Raw genomic sequence first — 23,638 nt, 5'->3', positions numbered from 1 at the left:
CTGAGACTGCTGTTTTAAAGAACATTCCTTTCTTCTCTAATGGCACTTCCCTTATAAACTTAAATGTGAGGAATCTACTTTCCAAGAAGAACCAGCAGAAGAAATGTACCACAAATTATTTTTAAAAGCCTCAGAAAATTCTACTGTACATTTTCAATTTATAGTTGGTATGGACGTTTGTATATAGATTAAAAGATAATCAAATAGACTTCTAGTTTCATGTATAAGGAACTTGGAAGATGTCATTCTATCTTAAACAACAAGTAAAAAGCTGAACAGACTGAAAAATCAACTTCTTGGAGTTTGAATCTGTAGAGAGGAAGACCACAGACAAACCACTTCCCACAAGATTCAGGAGAGAGGCAAAAAGAGGGATCACAGCTTCCCAGAGGAATGTTCATAAATAGAAACCACTGAGGGAACCAGGGCTGGGATTAGGAAAAACTAAACTGCAATTGATAAATTGCTGGAGGTTCAGTGTGGTCAGTGAGTTAAAAAACTCAAGGAAGACCCAGTGTTAGGGCAGCCCACACACTTTTGAGTTTTATCTACAGGAGCTCAATCAAATTCTCAAAAATATGAGGGAGGGGAATATTTATATCTTCAGCAGGGGGAAATAAAAAAACACTTTTAAATACCTTAGAGTACTCTGCTTCTTAAGAAGAAACTATTTGCCAGGCATGGTGGCACATGCCTGTCCCAGTGGCTCGGGAGAATTGAGAGTTCAAAGCTAGCCTCAGGCACTTAGCAAGACACTTACGCAACTCAGTGAGACACTGTTTCTAAATAAAATACAAAAAGAGGACTGGGGATGTGGCTTAGTGGTTAAGCACCCCTGGATTCAATCCCAGGTACCAAAAAATATAAAAAGAAGTAATTATTTAACCTGCTAATGTTTTTATTAGAGTGCAACAAAATAAAAGGAAAGGAAATAATTTCAGCTCTCTTTAACCATTGTGTTCTATCTGAAGAGGTTGGGGTTCACAGTCTAGAAGCACAAGCTCACTAATAGACTACAATCCAGTCATATAACTACATAACACTTCTCCCATACACCAAATCATGACATTATTAAACACCTATATATAGTAGTTCCTTTTACCTGGTACATCACATTCAGCTATCAAAAAAATTATAAGGCATGCTAAAAGGCAAAATAACACAATTTGATAAGAGCAAGAAGTGGAACCAGGGACCAGAAATTGAAAAAAAAAATCAATGGCGCTGTAAGGATAAAGTTGATAGCATGCAAAACAGGTATAAGGAAATAAATATAAATCCTACAAAAGAACCAACAAAACAAAAAGAGCTACAGATTAAAAAAAAAAAAAACTAACGAAAATGAAGAATGCCTTGATGCGCTTATTAGTACATAGGGCCTGCTAAGGAAAGAATCTCTGAGCTTGAAGATCTATTAATATAAACTTTCACACTTGAAAAACAAAAGGAATACAGACGGAAAATATCAGAATATGTAAGGACTATTGGGGACAATCAGGAAAGGTAGAGACAACTATACTCCCATGTTCATTGCAGCATTATTCACAATAGGCAAATAAGAACTCAATCTGTGTACACCAACGGGTGACTAGATAAAGAAAATGTGGCACACACATACAATGGAATATTATTCAGCCTGAAAAAGGAAGGAAATTCTGTCATTTGAGACAACAGAGATGAACTCAGAGGACATTATGCTAAAGAAAATAAGCCGGGCACAGAAGGACAAATGCCACATAATTTCATTTGTGTGTACAAAATTGAACTAAGAAGCAGAGAATAGAAGAGAGACTACCACAGAATTGGTGGGCAGGGGGAATGCTGGGGACATGTTGGTCAGAGAATACAAAATTTCATAGAGATAAGTGGAATATCGTCAACAGATCTATTTTATTACATGATTATTATAGTAAATAACAATGTATTATGTACTTAATTGTTAATAGAGTTGATTTTAAGTATTCTCACCACAAAATAATTATGTGAGATAATATATGTTAATTAGCTTAACTTATCCATTATACAATGTACATACATTTCAAAAGAGCCTGTTGGGGCTGGGATGTAGCTCAGCTGCTTGTCTAGTATGTGTGAGGCTCTGGGTTTGATCCCCAACACTACAAAAAAAACAAAACCAAAACCAACCAAACAGAAAACCCAACGTGTTGTACATCATGTATAACAATAAATTTTCTAGAATTCTGATAGGGATTACACTGAAGCTATCAACCAAATTAGAAACAATATTGACTTAATGTATAAACACAATATATCTTTCCATTAATTTAGATCTTTGGGGTTTTTCTTCTATAGTTTTCAGTATACAAATTCTGCATGTATGATTTTTTTAGATTTATATCCAAGTACTTGATTTTTTTTTGAGTGCTATTACACAGTCATGATTTTGTTAATTTCAAATTCCAACTTTTCATTACTAGAACACAGGAATACTACTGACTTTTATATACAGATTTGGATCTTGTGGCATCACTTATTACTTAAAAGTTCCTAAAACTTTTAAAAACAGATTATTTTAAAATTTCTACCTAGACAATCAGGCCGTGTGTGAACAAAGACAGTTTGCCTTCTTCCCTTAAAATCTATTCGTCTGTAAGCCTTTTACAAATTTTCCTGCTGTCTAGGATTTCCAGTGTGATGTTGACTAGCAGTGGTGAGGAAGGGCATTCTTGCCTTGTTCTCAATTTTAGGAAGAAAGCATTCATCCTCTTACCATTAAGAATGTTATTAACTGTAGATTTTTGTTGGTGTAGTTTTGTTTTTTTTTTTTGCAGTACTAGGGACTGAATTCAGGGGCGCTCTACCACTGACCTACATCCCAAGCCCTTTTTATTTTTTGAGATAGGGTCTTGCTAAGTTGCCCAGGTTGTCCTCAAATTTGCTATCCTCCTGCCTCAGCCTCCTCTGTAGTTGGGATTACAGGTGTATACTACCATGCCTGGCTAGATGTAGGGTTTTTGAAGTTCTCTTCTGTAAGTGTAAGGAAGTTCTCATGTATTCTTTAAGATTTTTTTTTTCAGCACAAATGGATTTTTTTGTTGTTGTTGAATGTTACTGAATGCTTTTGCTACTCAAATTTAAGTGATCATGTAGTTTTTCTTTAGACTATTTACATAATAAGTTACACTGAATGATTTTTCAATGTTAAACTAGTCTTTACTCCTAAGATGGACTTCACTTACATTATATTTTCTTTTTTACACAATCATGAATTTGAGATACTAGCATTTTCTTGAGGTGTTTTCTATGTCCATATTATTATTATCATGGTTAAAGAGGAGCATCAATCAATGGTACATACTATTAAAAATGAAACTCTAGGTGGGTGTGGTGGCACATGCCTATAATCACAGTTACTCCAGGGGCTGAGGCAGGAGGATTGCAAGTTTAAGGCCAGCCTTAGCAACTTAGCAAGATCCTATCTCAAAATAAAAGGGCTGGGGACATAGTTCAGTGATACAGCAACCCTGGGTTCAATCCCCAGAATCACCAAAAAAGAAACACCTAAATAATCTCTAGACCCTAACTTAATGGCTTTAGTAGTTGTTTAATACAATCTAACTCTAGACATCTGATTACATACATAACAAGGAACCTTATGTGTATTAACTGATCCTTCTTACTGCATCTATGTAAATTAATAAAGCAAAATATCACAAAATTACAATGAGACAAGCTTCTAAATATTCAATATAAATTATGATAACAACAGAAACTTAAATTATTCAAAACTTAAAAATAAGGCAAGTAGTTGTTGCTTCATATCAAAATATCATGGCAGATATTAAGAACAACTGAAGATTATCTATCTGTTACTTAGGGGAATGTACTTCTGCTTGAATTCCTCTTTACTTCTGATCAGAGCCCTCATTAGGTAAAGTTAGATGTTAACTTGAGGAAACTGATGAAAACAAAAATGAGTTTTGTCTAATAACAATGTGAATGATTTCTTTCATGGAAGTCAACCCCTCAAGTTACGACTTTGTCATTTAGTATATTAACCAAGTATGTGTCTAACTTAGCAATCTAATTTCAGATTTTCTTTGTTCCACTGGTTGATTTCTTACTTCTCTTTTGAGTGGGTTTGACATCCTGCCTAGTCCCTCATTAATGTGCTAAAACAAAAGCTGGACTCATGTTATTTTAAGAATATTGTATCTGTGTCATTGTGAAAATGAAACTTTCCTAATGAATACAAGAATTCCACAAATGTTGGTTGGGCTGAAGAAACAGGAATTTGCAAGCACTTTATAGAAGAAATACAAATGGTCAAAAATATATGAAAAAATGTTCAACATCTTTAGTAATTAGTGAAATGCAAATTAAAACTACACTAAGATTCTATCTCACTCCAGTTAGAATGCCAATTATCAAGAATACAAGTAACAATCAATGCTGGCGAGGATGTGGGGAGAAAGGTACTCTCATACATTATTGGTGGGACTGAAAACTGGTGCAACTGCTATGGAAAGCAGTATGAAGATTCCTTAGAAAACTTGGAATGGAACCACCATTTGAGCCACTTATCCCACTCCTTGGTTTATACCCAAAGGACTTAAAATCAGCATAGTACAGTGACACAGCCACATCAATGTTCATAGCAGCTCCATTCACAATAGCCAAGCTATGGGAACAACCTAGGTGCTCGTCAATGGATGAATGGATAAATAAAATGTGGTATACATACACAATGGAATATTACTCAGCCATAAAGAGGGATGAAATTATGGCATTTGCTGGTAAATGAATAGAAGTGAGTGTTTCATGCTAAGTGAAATAAGCCAATCCCCCAAAAGCAAAGGCCAAATGTTCTCTCTGATATGTGGAAGCTAACCCAAAACAAGGGAGGGCGGGGAGAGGAGAAGAATAGATTCATTGGATTAGACAAAAGGGAACAAGGGAAGGAAGGAGAGGGGAATAGGAAGGATGGCAGAATTAATTGGACATAACTTCCCTAGCCTTGCATTTGAATATACAGTCAGAGTAAATCTGCATCATGTACAACCACAAGAATAGGATCCTAATTAAAATAAGTTATACTCTATGTAGGTATAATTTGCCACAATACAGTCTACTGTCATGTATAAATAAAAAAATAAAACAAACAAACAAACAAACAAAAAGAAACAGGAATTTGGCTGAGCTTTTAGGAACAACTCCCAGACTTTTTGTATTTATTCTTATTTCATTATCCATCAGATTGGATCTGGAATGTCCTCTGAAGCCCCATGTGTTACAAGCTTTTTCACCTAGAGTGGTCCTATTGGGAAGTGGTGGAATCTTTCAGAGACAGAGATCCTGAGGGAGGTCTCAGGTCACTTCAAGGTACACCTTGAAGGGAATTGTGGGATCTAGTCCCTTCTTCTTTCTCTTTTTTACTTCACAGTTATAAGGTGAATGTTTTTCCTCTGCCACATTTCCCACCATGATGTGCTGCCTTGCCACAGGCCCAAACCAACAGAGCCAATTGATCATGGACTGAAACCACTAAAACTGTGAGCCAAAATAAACCTTTTCTTATTAAAGTTGATTACTTCAGATATTTGTTACAGTAACAAAAAGGTTACTACCACGCAGACTGATTTTTACAAGTAATCTCAAGAACAATAAATATACTAATGAATAATGACTAATTTATAACCATCATCAATTAATCATACCTATGCCAATAATCATCAGAATAATCTTTACCTTTAAGTTCTTTGCTGTAAAAAATTACCCTACCCTGAAATCATTTAAATCATATGATAATGTCCTTTCAACTACCTGCTGACCACACAGTATGAAAACAAAGAAAGCACCTCAAACAAACCTTAAGTCCCCCAAATAATCTTATTTGAACCCCTAATTTCAGGATATTCCTCATTAGCACACTAACAATATAATGAAACATTATATTTAATAAAAATATTAAATATTAAATATCCTAGTTCCCATATGGTATCTAACCATGACCACTGACAAGAAAAATGACTATTATTATCTCTCTAAAAGAAAGACTCTAGTTCTAAGAACCAACAAGAAAAATCACATATTAACTAAAATCATCAGCCATTCATTCGTCAAACTACTACTCCATCAAAAATCTCAGAATGATGAAACATTGGCTCAATTTTAAAAGTAAATTTAATTCTTCAAATCCTAGTGAGACTTTTATGAGCAATACATCATACATCAGATATCTAACAGCCCTTTCATCTACAATACCCATTGCCAAAACATCAATTATGGCTAGCTAATCCAATATATGTATGCTGATGTATATATCTAGATTTTATGTGCTCATGTATTCATGTATGATGAGACATATTACATGGCCTACATATGCATAGAAACCTGGAATATCAGAGAAACCCCATTATCTACACATAAGGAAACAGCATTTATAGGCTATGTACTCCTATGAGAACAAATATTTTAAGGAGCTATGGCTATTATAAATCTACTTGCAACTATCTCTTATATTAACACTAGCTAGTAGAATAAATCTGAAGTGGAGTCTCTAAAGTCTATTTTAACATAATGCTTCACTAACTTTTCACTATTTTTGTGTGAAACACAATCAAATAACTTTCAAGATTAATATCAAACTTAAATAAAATTCCATTTCACCCTTAGTACACCATTTTTAAAAACCTTACTATTTTTTCTTTATTTACAGCTACCTGATAAGGGAGCTATTATCACAATTGATATACCCCACATACTCTGGTATCTCTGCTGTCACATGTGCTATCAATATGGATGCCTAATATCTATCATAGTGAAATGTCTATTTTCAAAATCAGTCTCAAATGAGTGTATCTGGGCAGAACCTATGTCACATGTATTATCCCTAGTTATAAGACAGGATAGAAAATATAAATTGTTTTATTTTCTTTATCCTGAGAAGACAGATTTGATCTTTATAAAATGAAAATCTGACTTTTTACCCATTTTAAAATACCCCAAAGGATTGGGTGCAGTGGCGCACACTTTGGTAATCCCAGTTACTTGGGAGGCTAAGGTAGAAGGATCACAAGTTTGAGGCCAACCTGGGCAATTTAGAGAGCTCCTGTTTCAAAATAAAAAGACAAAAAGTGCTGGAGATTCAGCTCAGTGGTTCCTGGATTCAATCCCCAGACCCACAAAAAAGGAAACAAAAACAAAAATGAACAAAATAACCCTAAAAACAAAACACTCAAAAGATAATTCTAAGCTAACTTGTTATTTAAGAACTTTTTACTTAAGAATTGCTATAATCTTCCATCAACATGTTTTCCTGATTCTTTTCCTAAACTATTCCCTATCATCTTATCCCTTCCTTCTCTATCTATGTATCTCCCCCCACACACAAACACACGCGTAAGCACACACTCTATAATGTAACCTCTCAAACACATCACCACCATTGCCCATGGTTCTCTTTAGTAATTATCTCCCCTTAGCACAAATGGTATCTCTGCATTCTCTGACTTCCTCAAGGCGAACTACTCAACTCTTGCTTCAAAACTACATTTTACACAGTACAGGCTTTATATTTTACTACACCCATTAGTAGCCTACTCCTTCCAGAATCAGCCATCCTCATCCCTCAAACTGAACTAGAGATTATTCTTGTGTGTTCCTGAAAAAACTGAAATGAACTCTAGATTGGAACTTATCACAATGTATCATAATTTTGTGTTTACACTTACCTTGTGAACTCCATTAGGGCTGGAGGTATGTTTATTCATCATTATATTTCATATTAGTACCCACTAGGTACTCAATATCTATTTGTTGAATAGAAAGAAGGAATCAAGAATAAATGTTTCCAGGCTGGGAAAATAGCTCAGTGGCAGAGTCCCAGGTTCAATCCTCACATCACCAAAAGAAAAAAAAAGTCTTCTACAAAGTATAAATATGATTCCTCAGTCTGCATAATATATAAGACTGTGAGCTATTCAAAATACCTAAGAAAATACTACATACACAGTGGGCACACTATCAAAGTTTATAAAATACTTGTGTAAATAGGAATTAAATGACAAGAATAAGTTTACAAGGTTATTTTCAGACTTTCTGTGAATGTAGAGAGCAGCAATCAGACTCACTGCATTACCAGAAAAGCCCTTCACCCTGCTACCAAACTAGGATGAAATTTTGTGTACACTTGTCTACCTTTATCTCCAGGGGCAACAAATTAATTCATACAAAACAGGAATACAATCCAAGTTTATAGAACTGAGGAATGTGTCTTACCTCTGGTTTTATAAACCATTTACCAGCATTTAGAGTCTTTAGAAAATCCCAAGTGAATAAGGCAGGGTGTTTAAAGGCATCTTCAGGCAGAACTTCCTTGATATTGGTTGTTCGTCTCAGGTCATAGTCATGCATGAGATAAGGCACATGATCAAAACTGCAGGCAGAGGGAGATAAGTGGGAGGGGTAGACATGCTAAACTTAGCCATCCTGTCAGACAGAATCCCCAGAAAGCCTTTCAAGGTTCAAAGTCTTTCTAGGACTCCTTACTCTCTCACAAATCTCAACAAAGGCCTAAGAACCAGTCATTTACACCTCAATATCAATATTTTTCTGGCCCAGGGATCAATATTTCATGTTATAATCATACTAGTGATGGGAAAAGAGTAGCTTCCCTATTTACAACCATTCTGATATTGGGAAAGCAATAGGCCTGAGAATAAAGTGAAGGGGATAAGGACAAGGCAGGGTTCTAGAGAAAAAAATCTGTGGAAGACTTCTTAGTATGATTGTGGGGACCTAGAACCCTGCCTCTAAAATTGACCATATACTATGCCACAAAGCAACTTTTTGTCAAATACAAAAAAGTAGAGATACTACCATGTATTTTATCAGATCATAATGGAATGAAATTGGAAATCAATGACAAAATAAAAAATAAAAATTTATCCATCACCTGGAGATTAAACAATATGCTTCTGAAGGAACAATGGGTTGCAGAAGACATCAAGGAGGAGATTAAAAAATTCTTGGAAGTAAATGAGAACATAGACACAACATATCAAAATCTCTGGGACACTATAAAAGCAGTACTAAGAGGAAAATTCATTGCATGGCGTTCATTCTTTAAAAGAAGAAAAAGTCAACAAATAAATGACCTCACACTACATCTCAAAGCCTTAGAAAAAGAAGAACACATCAACAGCAAAAGCAGTAGAAGGCAAGAACTAATTAAGATTAGAACTGAAATCAATGGAATAAAAACAAGACACAATTGAAAAAATTGAAAAAACAAAAAGTCGGTTGTTTGAAAAAATAAATAAAATTGACAGATCCTTGCCACGCTAATGAAGAGAAAGAGAACTCAAATTACCAGCTACTTGATGAAAAAGGTAATATCCCAACAGAAACTACAGAAACACAGAGGATAATTAGAAATTATTTTGAAATCTTATACTCCAATAAAATAGAAGACATTGAACGCATTGACAAATTTCTTAAGTCATACGATTTGCCCAGATTGAATTAGGAAAATATACACAATTTAAACAGACCAATATCAACTGATGAAACAAAAGACATCATTAGAAGCTTACCAACCAAGAAATGCCCAGGACCAGATGGACACACAGTTGAGAAGAAGAACTAATACCAATACTCTTCAATTTATTTCAGGAAATAGAAAAAGAGGCAGCACTTCCAAACTCATTCTATGAGGCCAATATCACCCTGATCCCAAAACCAGGCAAAGACACATCAAAGAAAAAAAACTTCAGACCAATATCTCTAATGAACATAGATGCAAAAATTCTCAATAAAATGCTGGCAAATCGAATACAAAAACATATCAAAAAGATTGTGCACCATGATCAAGTGGGATTCATCCCAGGGATGAAAGATTGGTTCAACATACAAAAATCAATAAATGTAATTCATTACACCAGTAGACTTAAAGATATCTTTAAGAATCATGTTATCATCTCAATAGACGCAGAAAAAGCATTTGACAAAATACACCTCTTTATGTTCGAAAAACTAGGGATAGCAGGAACATATCTCAACATCATAAAGGCTATCTATGCTAAATCTCAGGCCAACATCATTCTAAATGGAGAAAAATTAAAGGCATTCTCTCTAAAAACTGGAAAAAGACAGGGATGCCCTCTTTTACCACTTCTATTCAACATAGTTCTTGAAACACTGGCCAGAGCAATTGGACAGATGAAAAAAATTAAAGGGATATGTATAGGAAAAGAAGAACTTAAATTAGCACTATTTGCTGATGATATGATTCTATACCTAGAAGACCCAAAAAAAACTCCACCAGAAAACTTCTAGAACTAGCAAATGAATTCAGCAAAGAAGCAGGATATAAAATCAACATCCATAAATCAAAGGCATTTCTGTATATCAGTGACAAATTCTCTGAGAAGGAAATGAGGAAAACTATCCCGTTCACAATAACCTCAAAAAAAAAAAAAAAAAAGATACTTGGGAATCAACGAAAGAGGTGAAAGATCTATACAATGAAAACTGTAGAACCCTAAAGAGAAAAATCAAAGAAGACCTTAGAAGATGGAAAGATCTACCTTGCTCTTGGATAGGCAGAATTAATATTATCAAAATGACCTTACTTCCAGAAGCACTATACAGATTTAATGCAATTCTGATCAAAATCCCAATGGTATTCCTCATAGAAATAGAAAAAGCAATCATGAAATTCATCTAAAAAAATAAGAGACCCAGAATAGCTAAAGCAATCCTTAGCAGGAAGAGTGAAGCAAGTGGCATCGCTATACCAGACCTTAAACTATATTACACAGCAATAGTAACAAAAACAGCATGGTATTGGCACCAAAATAGACTGGTAAACCAATGGTACAGAATAGAGGACACAGAGATTAATCCACAAAATTACAATTATCTTATGTTAGACAAAGCTGCCAAAAACATGCACTGGAGAAAAGACAGCATCTTCAACAAATGGTGCTGGGAAAACTAGAAATCCATATGCAACAAAATGAAATTAAACCCCTGTCTCTCACCATGCACAAAACTTAACTGAAAGTGGATCAAGGACCTAGGAATTAAACCAAAGACTCTGCATCTAATAGAAGAAAAAGTAGGCCCTAATCTTCATTATGTGGGATTAGGCCCCAACTTCCTTAATAAGACTCTTATAGCACAAGAATTAAAACCAAGAATCAATAAATGGGATGGAATCAAACTAAAAAGTTTCTTCTCAGCCAAAGAAACAATCTGTGAGGTGAACAGAGAGCCTACATCCTAGGGGCAAATTTTTACCCCTCACACATCAGATAGAGCACTAATCTCTAGGGTATGTAAAGAAAAACTTCTAGAACTAGCAAATGAATTCATCAAAGTAGCAGGATATAAAATCAATGCCCATAAATCAAAGGCATTTCTGTACATCAGTGACAAATCCTCTGAGAAAAAGAAAAAATTTCTGTATATCAGTGATAAATCTTCTGAAAAAAAGAAAAAATCCTCTAAGAAAAAGCTTAACATGAAAAAAACAAATAACCCAATCAACAAATGGGCCAAGGACCTGAACAGACACTTCTCAAAAGAGGTTATACAATCAACCAACAAATATATTAAAAAATGCTCAGTATCTCTAGCAATTAGAGAAATGCAAATCAAAACTACTCTAAGATTTCATCTCACTCCAGTTAGAATGGCAGCTATTAAGAATTCAAGCAACAATAAGTGTTGGCAAGAATGTGGGGGAAAAGGCACACTCATATATTGCTGTGGAAATAGTGCAGCCAATATGGAAAGCAGTATGGAGATTCCTTGGAAATCTGGGAATAGAACCACCATTTGACCCAGGTATCCCTCTCCTTTGTCTATACTCAAAGGACTTAAAAACAGCATACTATAGGGACACAGCCACATCAATGTTTATAGTAACACAATTCACAATAGCTAAATTGTGGAACCAACCTAGATGCCCTTCAGTGGATGAATGGATAAAAAAATGTGGCATATATACACAATGGAATTTTACTCAGCAATAAAAGAGAATAAAATCATGGCATTTGCAGGTAAATGGATGGTGTTGGAGAAGATAATGTAAGTGAGGTTAGCCAATTCCCCCCCCCCCAAAAAAATGCCAAATGTTTTCTCTGATATAAGGAGGCTGACTCATAGTGGTATAGGGAGGGGGAGCATGGGATGATTAGAAGAATTCTAAATAGGGAAGAGGGATGGGAGGGAAAGGTAGGGGGCAGGGGATTAGCAAGGATGTTGGATGAAGACATGAATTAGGTATTAATATACTTTATATACAAACAGAGATATGAAAATTGTGGTATATATATGTAATAAGAATTGTAATGCATTCTGCTGTCATTTTTTGAAAAACCAATTAAAAAAAAAAAGGAATATGGAGTAGCTTAGTGTTAGAGCGATTATCTATCACATATGAGACCCTGGGTTCAAATCCCAGTACAACACATACACACAAATGAATATAAATATTCATATATGTGTGTATATACATATATATACACACACACACATACATTCATACATGTACAAGTGTTCATGTATGTGTCCCCAAATGAAATATGGATATAATGACATAAAAAAATAACAAGGTATAAAAGACCTGGAAGGCAATATCAAGCAGTATTATAATCAAGCAGTATTATATGTGTAAACAAAGTCCTAAAAAGTTGGGAGGAACAGAAAAAATATTTAAAGAAACAAAAAGTTTTAATTTTTTTGATCAAAATCATACATTAGCAGATCCAAGAAGCTTAATGAATCTCAGGAAGCTTGAAGACAAGACAGACAGACAGATAGACACACACACACACACACACACACACACACACACACACAGAGACACACACACACACAGTATTAAGAATCATTATTAACTGAATTGGTGAAAAGCTGATGATAAAAATAAAGTTCAGACATCAAAAGTAGCCAGGGGCAGGGGAAGGCATAAAACTTCTCATTCAAAATTAAACAAGATAGGAAACTATGGAACAACATTTCTGGCAGGAAGCTCTGGAGATTGAACCCAGAACATATGCTAGGCAAGCACTCTACTATTAAGCTATAATCCAATACTAGGAACATATTTCAAATGCTAAAAAAAAACCCAACTATATTAAAATTGGAGTGATAGGGAAGATAGCATGGTCCTGCACAAGGATAATTTGCAAATTTTTGAAGTATTCATGTTTTAACCACTATATAATAGTAATTTTACTATCATGATATCTAATTTCTCAATATGTTCAATAACTCTACTATCCCCATAATTGCATTAGTGAAGTTGTGCAGACATTTTCAATCAGCTTCTTTAAAATTGTTTTAGATGTTGATGGATATTTATTAATTTTATTTATATGTGGTGCTGAGAATTGAACCCAGTGCTTCACACAGGCTAGGCAATTGCTCTACCACTGAACTACAACTCCAACCCCTTTCCATCCGTTTTTTTAATAGCTTTGTTCTAAACTAACTGCAGCTAAAAGGAATTTCTCTCTTTTCTCAAAGTGGTAACAGATATCAGGCATAGCAGCAGATGCATGTTGAATGTGAATAATGACAGATATTTGCCCAGCCTGGGGCATTTAGTGAAGAGAAATAAGTTCATTAAAAAGTCCTTCATATAAAAGTAGGAGAGATAATCATCCCAGAATATGGGTAAAAATACTAGCAATATGAAAAAAAGAGGGGAACAAACCATCCCAAATAGATTACAACACAAATGATTCCACTAACACCACAGTGGAGGAAATGCCAGGTAAAAGAATTTACAAAGTTGACAGTTAAAATGTTCAATGGACTAAAAGAAGATATATGGAATAAACTTTAAGAGAGAAAATACAGGAAGTGAAATCACTCTTCAATAGAGGGATTCTGAAAAAGAACCAAACAGAAATCCTAGAGATGAAGGATTCAAAAGGTCAAATTAAAAATTCAGTTGAAAGAATCATCAAAGATCAGACTACACAGAAGATAGATTTTCAGGCCTCAAAAACAAAGTATACAATATTGAAAACAAAGTCAACAATAAAGATAAAAATCCATGACCAGAATATTCAAGAAATCTGGGACAACATTGAGACCAAATCTAATAATTACTGGTACAAAAGGAAACCCCAAGATATAAACTAAAGTAATGTACAATCTTTTCAGAGAAATAATTTCAGAAAAATTTCCAAACCTTAGGAATGAGACAGAAATTTAAATACAAGAGGCCTTTAGAACCCCAAACAGACAAGGTTTAAAAAATTATATGCTCCAAAGAAATAATTAAAATGGCTAACATATAAATAAGTATAAAATTTCAAAGGTTGCAAGAGAAAAATGTCAGGTCCCAGTTAGAGGTAAGCTGTTTAGACTTTCCTCTCATCTCTCAGTCTAGACTCTAAAAGCCAGGAGGGCTTGAAATATAAACAAACTCTGAAAGACAATGAGTGCCAACCAAGAATTCTATATTCAGAATAATTATTCTTCAGAACTGAAGATGAAATAAAAACCTTCCAAAATAAGCAGAAACTAAAAGAACATATTACTACAGAATTAGTCATTAGCCAGTACTACAGAAAATACTGAATGAAATATTGCACAAAAAGAAATGTAAATGGTCTGAACTCTCCAATTAAAAGACATAGACTGGGGCTGGGGTTGTGGTTCAGCAGTAGAGCACTCGTGTAGCATATGCATGGTGCTGGGTTCGATCCTCAGCACCACATAAAAATAAATAAGTAAAATAAAGGTATTTTTAAAAAAGATTGGCAGAGTGTATTAAAAAATAAAACCCTATCATATGTTGTTTACAAGAGACTCACCGTTTAAGCAAATATATCTAGTCTGAAGGTGAAAGAACTGGAATAGATATATTCCATGCTTATGGAGGATGAAAGTAAGCAGGAGTAGCTACTTTCATATCTGACAAAATAGACTTCAAGCCAAAATTACTCAGGAGAGACAAAGAAGGTCACTTCATACTGCTTAAGGGAATTATCCAACAAAAAATATAATGACTCTAAATATTTACATCCTAAATGGCAGTGTATCTATCTAGTTAAATAAAAGAAATCCTACAAACTATAGATGCAAGTAGACCCCAATACTATAATGTTGGTGATTCAACATGTCTCTCACCAACAGATAGGTCATCCAGGCATAAACTAAGTAGACTTTTCAGGCCTAAACATATTATAAATCAAACGGGCTTAAAGACATCTATAGAATATTTCATTCAACAACAGCTAATTCACTTTCTTTTCAGCTGCTCATGGAACAATTTCCAAAACAGACCATATTTTAGACCACAAAACAACTCTTAGAAAATACTGAAAAAAATACTGATCTAATTCCTTGTATCTCATCTGATCATAGTGGAATGAAATTAGAAATAAATAACAAGATATGGGCTAAGGTTGTGGTTCAGTAGTAGAGCACTGGCCTGGCACATGTGAGACACTGGGTACAATCCTTAGCACCACATAAAAATAATCAAACAAAATAAAGGTATTATATCCATCTACAACTTAAAATTAAGTTTTAAAAACTATTTTAAAAAAGGAAAGAAATAACAAAATAAAACCCAGAAAATATTTTAACACATGGAAGTTGAATAATATGCTTTAGAGTGAGGAGTGGATCATAGAAAAACTCAGGGGAGAAATTTAAAAATTCTTAGAAACAAATGGGAACAAAGATAATACATTAAAATCTCTGGGACAGTATGAAGGCAGTTCTAAGAGAAAAGTTTATAGCATTGATGCTTACCAAATAACAATAACAGAAAGATTCTAAGTAAATGATCTAATGTTATACCCAAAGACCCTAGAAAAGCAAGAGAAAACTAATCCCCAAACCAGTAGAAGACAGGACATCATTAAGATCAGAGCCAAAATTAATAAAATAGAAAATTTTAAAAATACAAAGAATCAATGAAACAAAGAGTAGGTTCTTTGAAAAGGTAAACAAGATTGATAAGCCCTCAAACCAACCAAAAGAGAGAGAAGACCTAAGTCAACAAAATTAGAGATAAAAGAGAAGATAACACCAAAGACATCACAGAAATCCAAAGAATCATTAGGAATTATTCTGAAAACCCATATTCCAATAAAATAGAAAATGTAGAAGATACTGATAAATTTCTAGACACATATAACCAACCCAAATTGAACTAGGAGGATACAAAAAACGTAAACAAACCAATATCAAGCAATGAGATTGAAGTAGCAATTAAAAGCTTTACAACAGGGGCTGGGGTTGTGGTTCAGTGTAGAGCACTTGCCTAGCATATGAAGGCCCTGGGTTCGATTCTCAGCACCACATAAAAATAAATAAATAAATAAATAAAATAAAGGTATTGTGTCCAACTACAACTAAAAAATAAATATTAAAAAAAAGCTTTCCAACAAAGTAAAGCCCAGAACCAGATAGATTCTCAGCTCAGCTATACCATACCTTTAAAGAAGAACTAACCCCAATCCTCCTAAAATTATTCTATGAAATAGAAATGTAAGAACACTCTCAAATCCAAAAAAGCCAATAATCACTCTCATACCAAAAACCGATAAAGACATATCAAGGAAAGAGAACTACAGACTTATATCCCTGATGAACATAAGACAAAAATTCTTATTAAAATATTAGCAATTTACAATAAAAAACACATTAAGAAGATTATATACCATGATCAAGCTGGTTTTATCACCAGGAATGCAAGCCTGGTTCAACATACAGAAATCAAAAAATACAGTTCATCACATACAGAACTAACAACAAAAATCACATGATCCTCCCACAAGTTTCAGAAAAAGCCTTCAACAAAATTCAGTACCCATTTATGATAAAACACTGAAAAAACTAGGACAGAAAGAACTTACTTCAACATCATAAAGGCTATATATGACAAACCCAAAGACAACATCATACTGAAGAGAGAAAAATTAGGCATTTCCTCTAAAATCAGAAACAAGACATGAAGTCCACACTTTCTGCTCCTATTCAATATAATTCCTTGAACTGTAGCCAAAGCAATCTGGCAAGAGAAGGAAATTAAAGGGACACAAATAGGAAAAGAAGAAATCAAATTATCTCTGCTTATGACATTATCCTATATATAAAGGATGCCAAAACTCCACCAGAATACTTCTAGACCTGATAAACTAATAAAGCAAAGTGGCACGATACAAGATCAACAAACAAAAATTAATAGCTTTCCTATACTTCTAATAATGAATCTGCTGAAAAAGAAATCAGGAAAATAATTCCTTTCACAACAGCCTTAAAAAATTGGAAATAAACCCAAGGAGGTGAAAGACCTTTAAAATGAAAATTATATACACAATATGACACTGAGGAAAGAAATTGAAGAAGGCCTTAGAAAAGGCAAAGGCCTCTTATGTTCTGAACAGACAAAACAAATATTGTCAAAATGACCATATTTCCAAAATCAACATACAAATTCAGTGCAACCCTTGTCAAAATACCAATAACATTCTTTATAGATAAACAGTCCTAAAATTCATATTTGGGATAAATAGTTCTAAAATTCATTTGGAACAATAAAAGACCCAGAATAGCAAAGCAATACTAAGTAAGAATGCGGTAGGCATGACAATAACTGATCTTGAATTATACTACCAAGCTATGGTGACCAAACAGCATGATGTTGGATCAAAACAGACATGAAGATCAATGGAATTATAGAAGACAAGAAGACAAGCCTACATGGATACAGTCATCTGATACTTGTCAAAGATGCTAAAAACATATGTTGGAGAAGAGATAAATTTTAAACAAATGGTGCTGGGAAAATTGGATATCCATACACAGAAGAATGAAATTAGATTTCCACCCTGTACAAAGGTCAACTAAAAGAGATTTTAAAACCTAGGAATTAGACCAGAAATTTTGCAACTGCTAGAAGGAAATATAGGTTCAACATTCTAACATATTGACACAGGCACTGATTTCCTTAACAAGGTCTCTAAAATGCAAGAAATAAAACCAAAATCAGTAAGTGGGATAGCATCAGATAAAAAAATTCTCTGCCCAGCAAAGGAAATAAGAGAGTAAAAAATGTGCCTACAGAATGGGAGAAAATCTTTTTCAGTTACTCTTTGATGGGGAATTAATATCCTTAATATGTAAAGAACTCAAAAAACTTAACACCACTGCCCCCCAAATAACTCAATCAATAAATAGGCAAATGAACTAAACATATTTCTCAAAAGAAGAAATACAAATGGCTAAGAAATATATGAAAAAATGTTCTATATTCCTAGCAAAAAAGGAAATGCAAATCAAAACTACATCGAGGTTTCATCTCACTATAGTGAGAATGGCAATAATCAAGAATACAAATAACAACAAATGCTGGCAAGAATGTGGGAGAAAAGGTACACTCACACAATGTTGATGGGACTGCAAATTAGTAATTGTTTTGGAAAACAGCATTGAGATTCCTAAATTGACTAAGAATGGAATACCATATGACCCAGCTATCCCACCACTTGGTATTTATCCAAAAGTTAGTTCTTTTAGTTAATCAGCATACTATAGTGATACATGCATATCAATGTTTATAGCAGTGCAACTCACAAGAGCCAAGTTATGAAACCAGCCTAGGTGCCCATCAACAGATGAAAGAATAAAGAAAATGTGGTAATATATACACAATGGAGTCTTACTTGGCCATAAAGAAGAATAAATTATGACATTTTTTGGTAAATGGATGGATCTGGAGAATATCATGCTAAGTGAAACAAGCCAGACTCAGAAAGTCAAGGTTTAATGTTTTCTCTCATATGAGGGAGATAGAGAGAAATTAATAATTAAAAAGGGGAGGAGTCCCATGAAAACAGAAGGAAAATCAGTAGAATAGAGGAAAGGTACTGATGAGGAGGGAGGAGAGATGGAAAAGGGTAGGAACTGCAGGATAAAAGTAACCAAATTATGCTATGTGAATGTAAGAATACATCACAATGAAATCAACTTTATGTATATCTATAATTTAAAAAAACAATAAATAAATAGAAGGAAGACCAGTCAAGTAGAGGAAGGACAGTAGAAAGATAGAGGAGAGGGGGGAATGTGGGGAGTACTGAGAATTAAAATGGAGCAAATTATATTACATGCAAGTATAACTATTTGTCAAAATGAACCCATTATGTATAACTGATGTACTAATAAAAACATTAAAAATAATAAAAATTTAAAAAGTGCTAGGATGTAGCTCAGTGGTATAGTGTTTGCCTAGCATGAATGACGGTCTGGGTTCTAATCCCGGGAGACATATATATATTTATATAGATGTATGTGTATATGTGTATGTTTGTGTATATATATGTATGTTTGTATGTATATATGTGTTTGTGCATATAGATATATCTCCAAATGTTATGCTTTGGATCTGAGGTGCCCCCAAAAGCTCACATGTGAGACAATGTGAGAGGGTTCAGAAGGGAAATGATTGGATTGTGAGAGCCTTAACCCAATCAGTAAATCAATCACCTGATGGGATTAATTGAGTGGTAACTGAAGGCAAGTGGGGTGTGGCTGGAGGAGGTACAGCATTGGGGGCGTGCCTTTGGGGAACATATTTTTATCTGGCAAGAAGAGGCTCTCTCTGCTTTCTGATCACCATGTGAGCTGTTTCCCTACCCCACTCTCTTCCACGTTGTTCAGTCTCACCTGAAAGCCTGAGGAATGGAGCTGGCCTTCTATGGAATAAGGGCTCTGAAACTGTGAGCCCTCAAACTTTTCCTCCTCTACAATTGTTCTGGTTGGGTCTTTTAGTCACATCAGTGAAAAAACTGGCTAAAATACCAAATGAAACATAGAAATGAAATAAAAAATAACAGGGTATAAGTGACCTACAAGGCATTATCAACCAGTATTATACATATATGCAAATAGAGTCCTAAAAAGTAGGGAGGAATAAAAAAATTTAAAGAAATAAAAAATAATTTTTTTAATTTTTAAAAAGTTTGATGAAAATTATATATCAGCAGATCCAAGAATCTTAATGAATCTTGGAAAGGATAAATACAATAGTACGTACACACGTACACACACACACACACACACACACACACACACACTGTTCTAAGGATCATTATTAATCAAGTTGGTGAAGAACTATAAGTCAAAAGTAGCCAGGAGTGGGGGGCCAGGGGAAAGCATACACAGAGAAGAATAAAAATGAACATACTGCAGACTTCTAAATAAATAAATAAATAAATAAACAAGATAGAAACCTATGCAACAACACTGCAGTGGGGGACTCTGGAGATTGAATTCAAGGTCTTGCACATTCTAGGCAAGCACACAACCACTGAGCTATATTCCAGTCTAGGAACAACATATTTTAAATGATGAAAGAAAACAACTGTCAACTTAGAATTTTATACCCAGCATAATATACTTCAGAAATGAAGGGAAAATGAAAAAATATTTTCAAACAAACAAAAGGCAGGATAATTTATTTCTAGTATACTTTCACTACTAGCAAAGTCAAAACAAATTATTAGCAAATGAGAAGTGACACAATTGGAAACCTGAATCTATACAAAAGAATGAAGAATGCCAGAAATGACTGATAGTGATTAAATGTTAAAAACTTATTTATTGTTTAATCTTTTAAAAAGATAATTTGCCTACTAAAAAAAAAGAGTTAATAAGAATGTATGGTGAGCTTCATGATAGTTCCCAAGCAATGGGAGAGGTGAAACATTAATACAGTTATGATTTATATTTTACACAAAATGTATAACATTTAAAGAGATGTTACAGATAATATTGTAAGCTCTAGCACAATCACATACATGCAAAAAGCTATATAGTTAATAATATGAAAAGTGGAAACTAAAAGCTGAAAAATACTCTATTAGTCTAAAAAGAAGCAGGGAAAGAGAAAATAATAGAATGGTATTCATTTACGTCAGGTCTAAAATTTAAAGGGTGGGGGGAAACTTCAATAATCAAGGTAAGTACTACTTTAATGTAATGTTTTTTAAAAATCAAAATTAATAGAAATATTCAGATAAACAAAATATTAAGTTTAAGCATAGATAAGATTAATATTACTGATTTTTTCTTTTGCTTTACACTGTAACATGGCTTGACATGACATCTTTATTGAAATTTTCACATTTTGTTCATCATGTATGTTGAAAGGCAGAGAATTTTGAGAGAAATTACTGATCGCGCGCACACACACACACACACATACTTGTTAAATGTAGCATTTAAATTTACTTCCCTTAAATAGATAAAAAGAAACTGAGTTGGTGGAGAGGAAGTGGGGGCAAAAGATACACTGCTTATTTAATCTCTTTCCAACTCAGCTTGCCTGGACACCCAGTGACTGCTGGCAAGATGTTTCCTTTTCATCTACATAAAAAAGTCCATATGTTTCAGTCTGCGTTCCTGAAACCCCCAGAAAAGCTAATACAAGAAAAACACTTCAGAGAGATATATTGATGGCTGGGCTTCTGTGCTAAAACATTTACTAGAGCAATGGAGATTAAATCTCTGCACGGATTCTTATCTGGGCCTCCCACAGGTTTTCTGTCAGTTGTAAATAATTTATTTACATTACTTGCTTCTGAGATACAGACATGTGATCTGGTTTCCAAACGTTTTTTCAAAAATATGTTCAAAGGAAAAGTTTCACATATTCAGGTATATAAGCCCATTTTTCATTGCTATAAAGAAATTACCTGAAGCTGGGCACTTAGGAAGAAAACAGGTTTATTTAGCTTAGTGTTTTGGAGGCTGAAAGTCCAAGACCAGATGGCCCCAGTGGTTCAGCCTTTGCAGAGGAGCCTAATGGCAGATGGCACCATTATGGGAGCACATATGAGAGGGAGAAATTAGATGGCCAGACAGGCAGCCATAGCAAAGGGGAGTGGCCAGGCTTGCTCCTTTTATAACAACCCTCTCAAGAGCACTCACTCAAGCTTCTCATGAAAACCACCTAAATCCCTTGAGGTCAAACCCCAGTGACCTAAGGACCTCCGCTAAGCTCCAGCCTTAACATTGCTACACTGAGGACCAAGCTCCCAACACATGAATGCTTGAGGGCCAGTCTCAAGCCATATCCAAATCATAGCAGCATATTTGGCATTTCTTAACAACACGTTTGTAGTTTTACAAAGTGGGGTGAACATTCTGAGACATCCCTTACAATCATTTTATCACAAATGTCAAAAATGCTAATGTTTTGAGGGAAAGAAGAGGAGGAGGTGGCAAAGATAATCACATATGAAAGATCCAGAGAGAAAGAAAAACAGGACAGTAGGATGTTCTGGAAGTCAAACAAAGAAAATGTTTTAAAAATAAGGGAGTGAGCCTGGGGTTGTGGCTCAGTGGTAGAAAAAGTCCATAAGAAAATGCATATGTTTCAGTCTGTGTTCCTGAAATCTCCAGAAAAGCCAATTCAAGGAAAACACTTCAGAGGTATATTGATGGCTGGGCTTCTGTGCTAAAACTTCTACTAGAGCTTTTGCCTAGCACGTGTAAAACACAGGGTTCGAGCCTCAGCTCAACATAAAAATAAATAAATGATTAAAGTCATGTCCATCTATAACTAAAAGAAAAAAAAGGATGGGTGTGTTCAAATGCTGAGGGGTTAAGATGAAAACTGAAAATCTTCCATCATATTTGGAAAATTTGAAGTCACTGGTAATTTAGTAAGAGCTCAGAGTGAAGTCATGTGTAAGAAACCTGGTTGGATTAGGATTACCTTAAAAGGATTTGGAAGAATAAAAAGTAAGACAAGAGCTGTGGCTCAGGAACATCACCTCAAAATAGGACTACAGCAGACCATATACACCACCCCAAAATACACTTCTTTGGCACACTGATTGCTTCAAACCAATTGTTTTGAGAAACTACAGACACAGAAATAACTCTGAAAATTGCTCTTTTGTTAATGAAATTTACATCTATAAAGAAAATTTTCATTTGTAGTAAAACTCCTTACTCAAGAAGAGTTACTTTGAGACAACTTTTATTACCTGAGAGACTGTATAACAAGGCCACATTCATTCACCACACTTGCCCTCCTCTCACTCTCCTAAGTTTGTCATACTCTCCCCTCATAAGTACCATGGCCCCAACTCCATTCCTTCTATAGTTAAGGAAGCTTCAATCACCTGTCTTTTTCCATGAATCTCATATTTTTGTGGGATTCCCAAGTGTTTTTATGTAATTATTTTTTTCCCTGATAATCTCTTATGCCAGTTTAATTTGTAGACCAGTCAAAGAACTGAGAAGGGTAAATACAAACAAAAATCATTCCTTCCCTACAGTAGTATAAACTCTTTGGGAAATGTTGTTTGAAAGAAGGTAAAGACACAGGAATAAACTGGAGCAGGATGCAGGTTTTGGTAGTTTTAAAATTTCAGGGTGAATTCTTTCTTGATTTTATAATCGGTATGTGTGTGTATGTGTGTGTGTGTTTCTACATACTTTTTTTTTTTAAAGCTGATGGTATTTTTTTCTTTATTGTTAATTTGAGATGCTGTAGATTCACATAAGTTTATAAGAAATAATATGTAGATCCTGTATATCCTTTCCCCAACAACAGTAACATCTTACAAAATATACTAAAATGTCACAAGGAAACTGGCATTGATAATATCACTGACCTTAACTA

The 23,638-nt window shown here is 34.4% G+C and overlaps 1 protein-coding gene across 1 annotated transcript in view; it reads right to left on the bottom strand.

Annotated features, from left to right (window-relative positions):
• Positions 1-23,638, bottom strand: part of Gdpd4 (glycerophosphodiester phosphodiesterase domain containing 4) — a 73,630-nt gene that overhangs the window by 17,476 nt on the left and 32,516 nt on the right. Inside the window, exon 8 of the mRNA XM_076842082.2 lies at positions 8,242-8,398. Within this exon, the coding sequence (XP_076698197.2) occupies positions 8,242-8,398 (157 nt within the window). The remainder of the gene's footprint in view (positions 1-8,241; positions 8,399-23,638) is intronic.

The sequence above is a fragment of the Callospermophilus lateralis genome, chromosome 2 (genome assembly GCF_048772815.1).
Source record: "Callospermophilus lateralis isolate mCalLat2 chromosome 2, mCalLat2.hap1, whole genome shotgun sequence".
Lineage (NCBI taxonomy): Eukaryota > Metazoa > Chordata > Mammalia > Rodentia > Sciuridae > Callospermophilus > Callospermophilus lateralis.
This window is presented reverse-complemented; position numbering and strand designations above follow the sequence as displayed.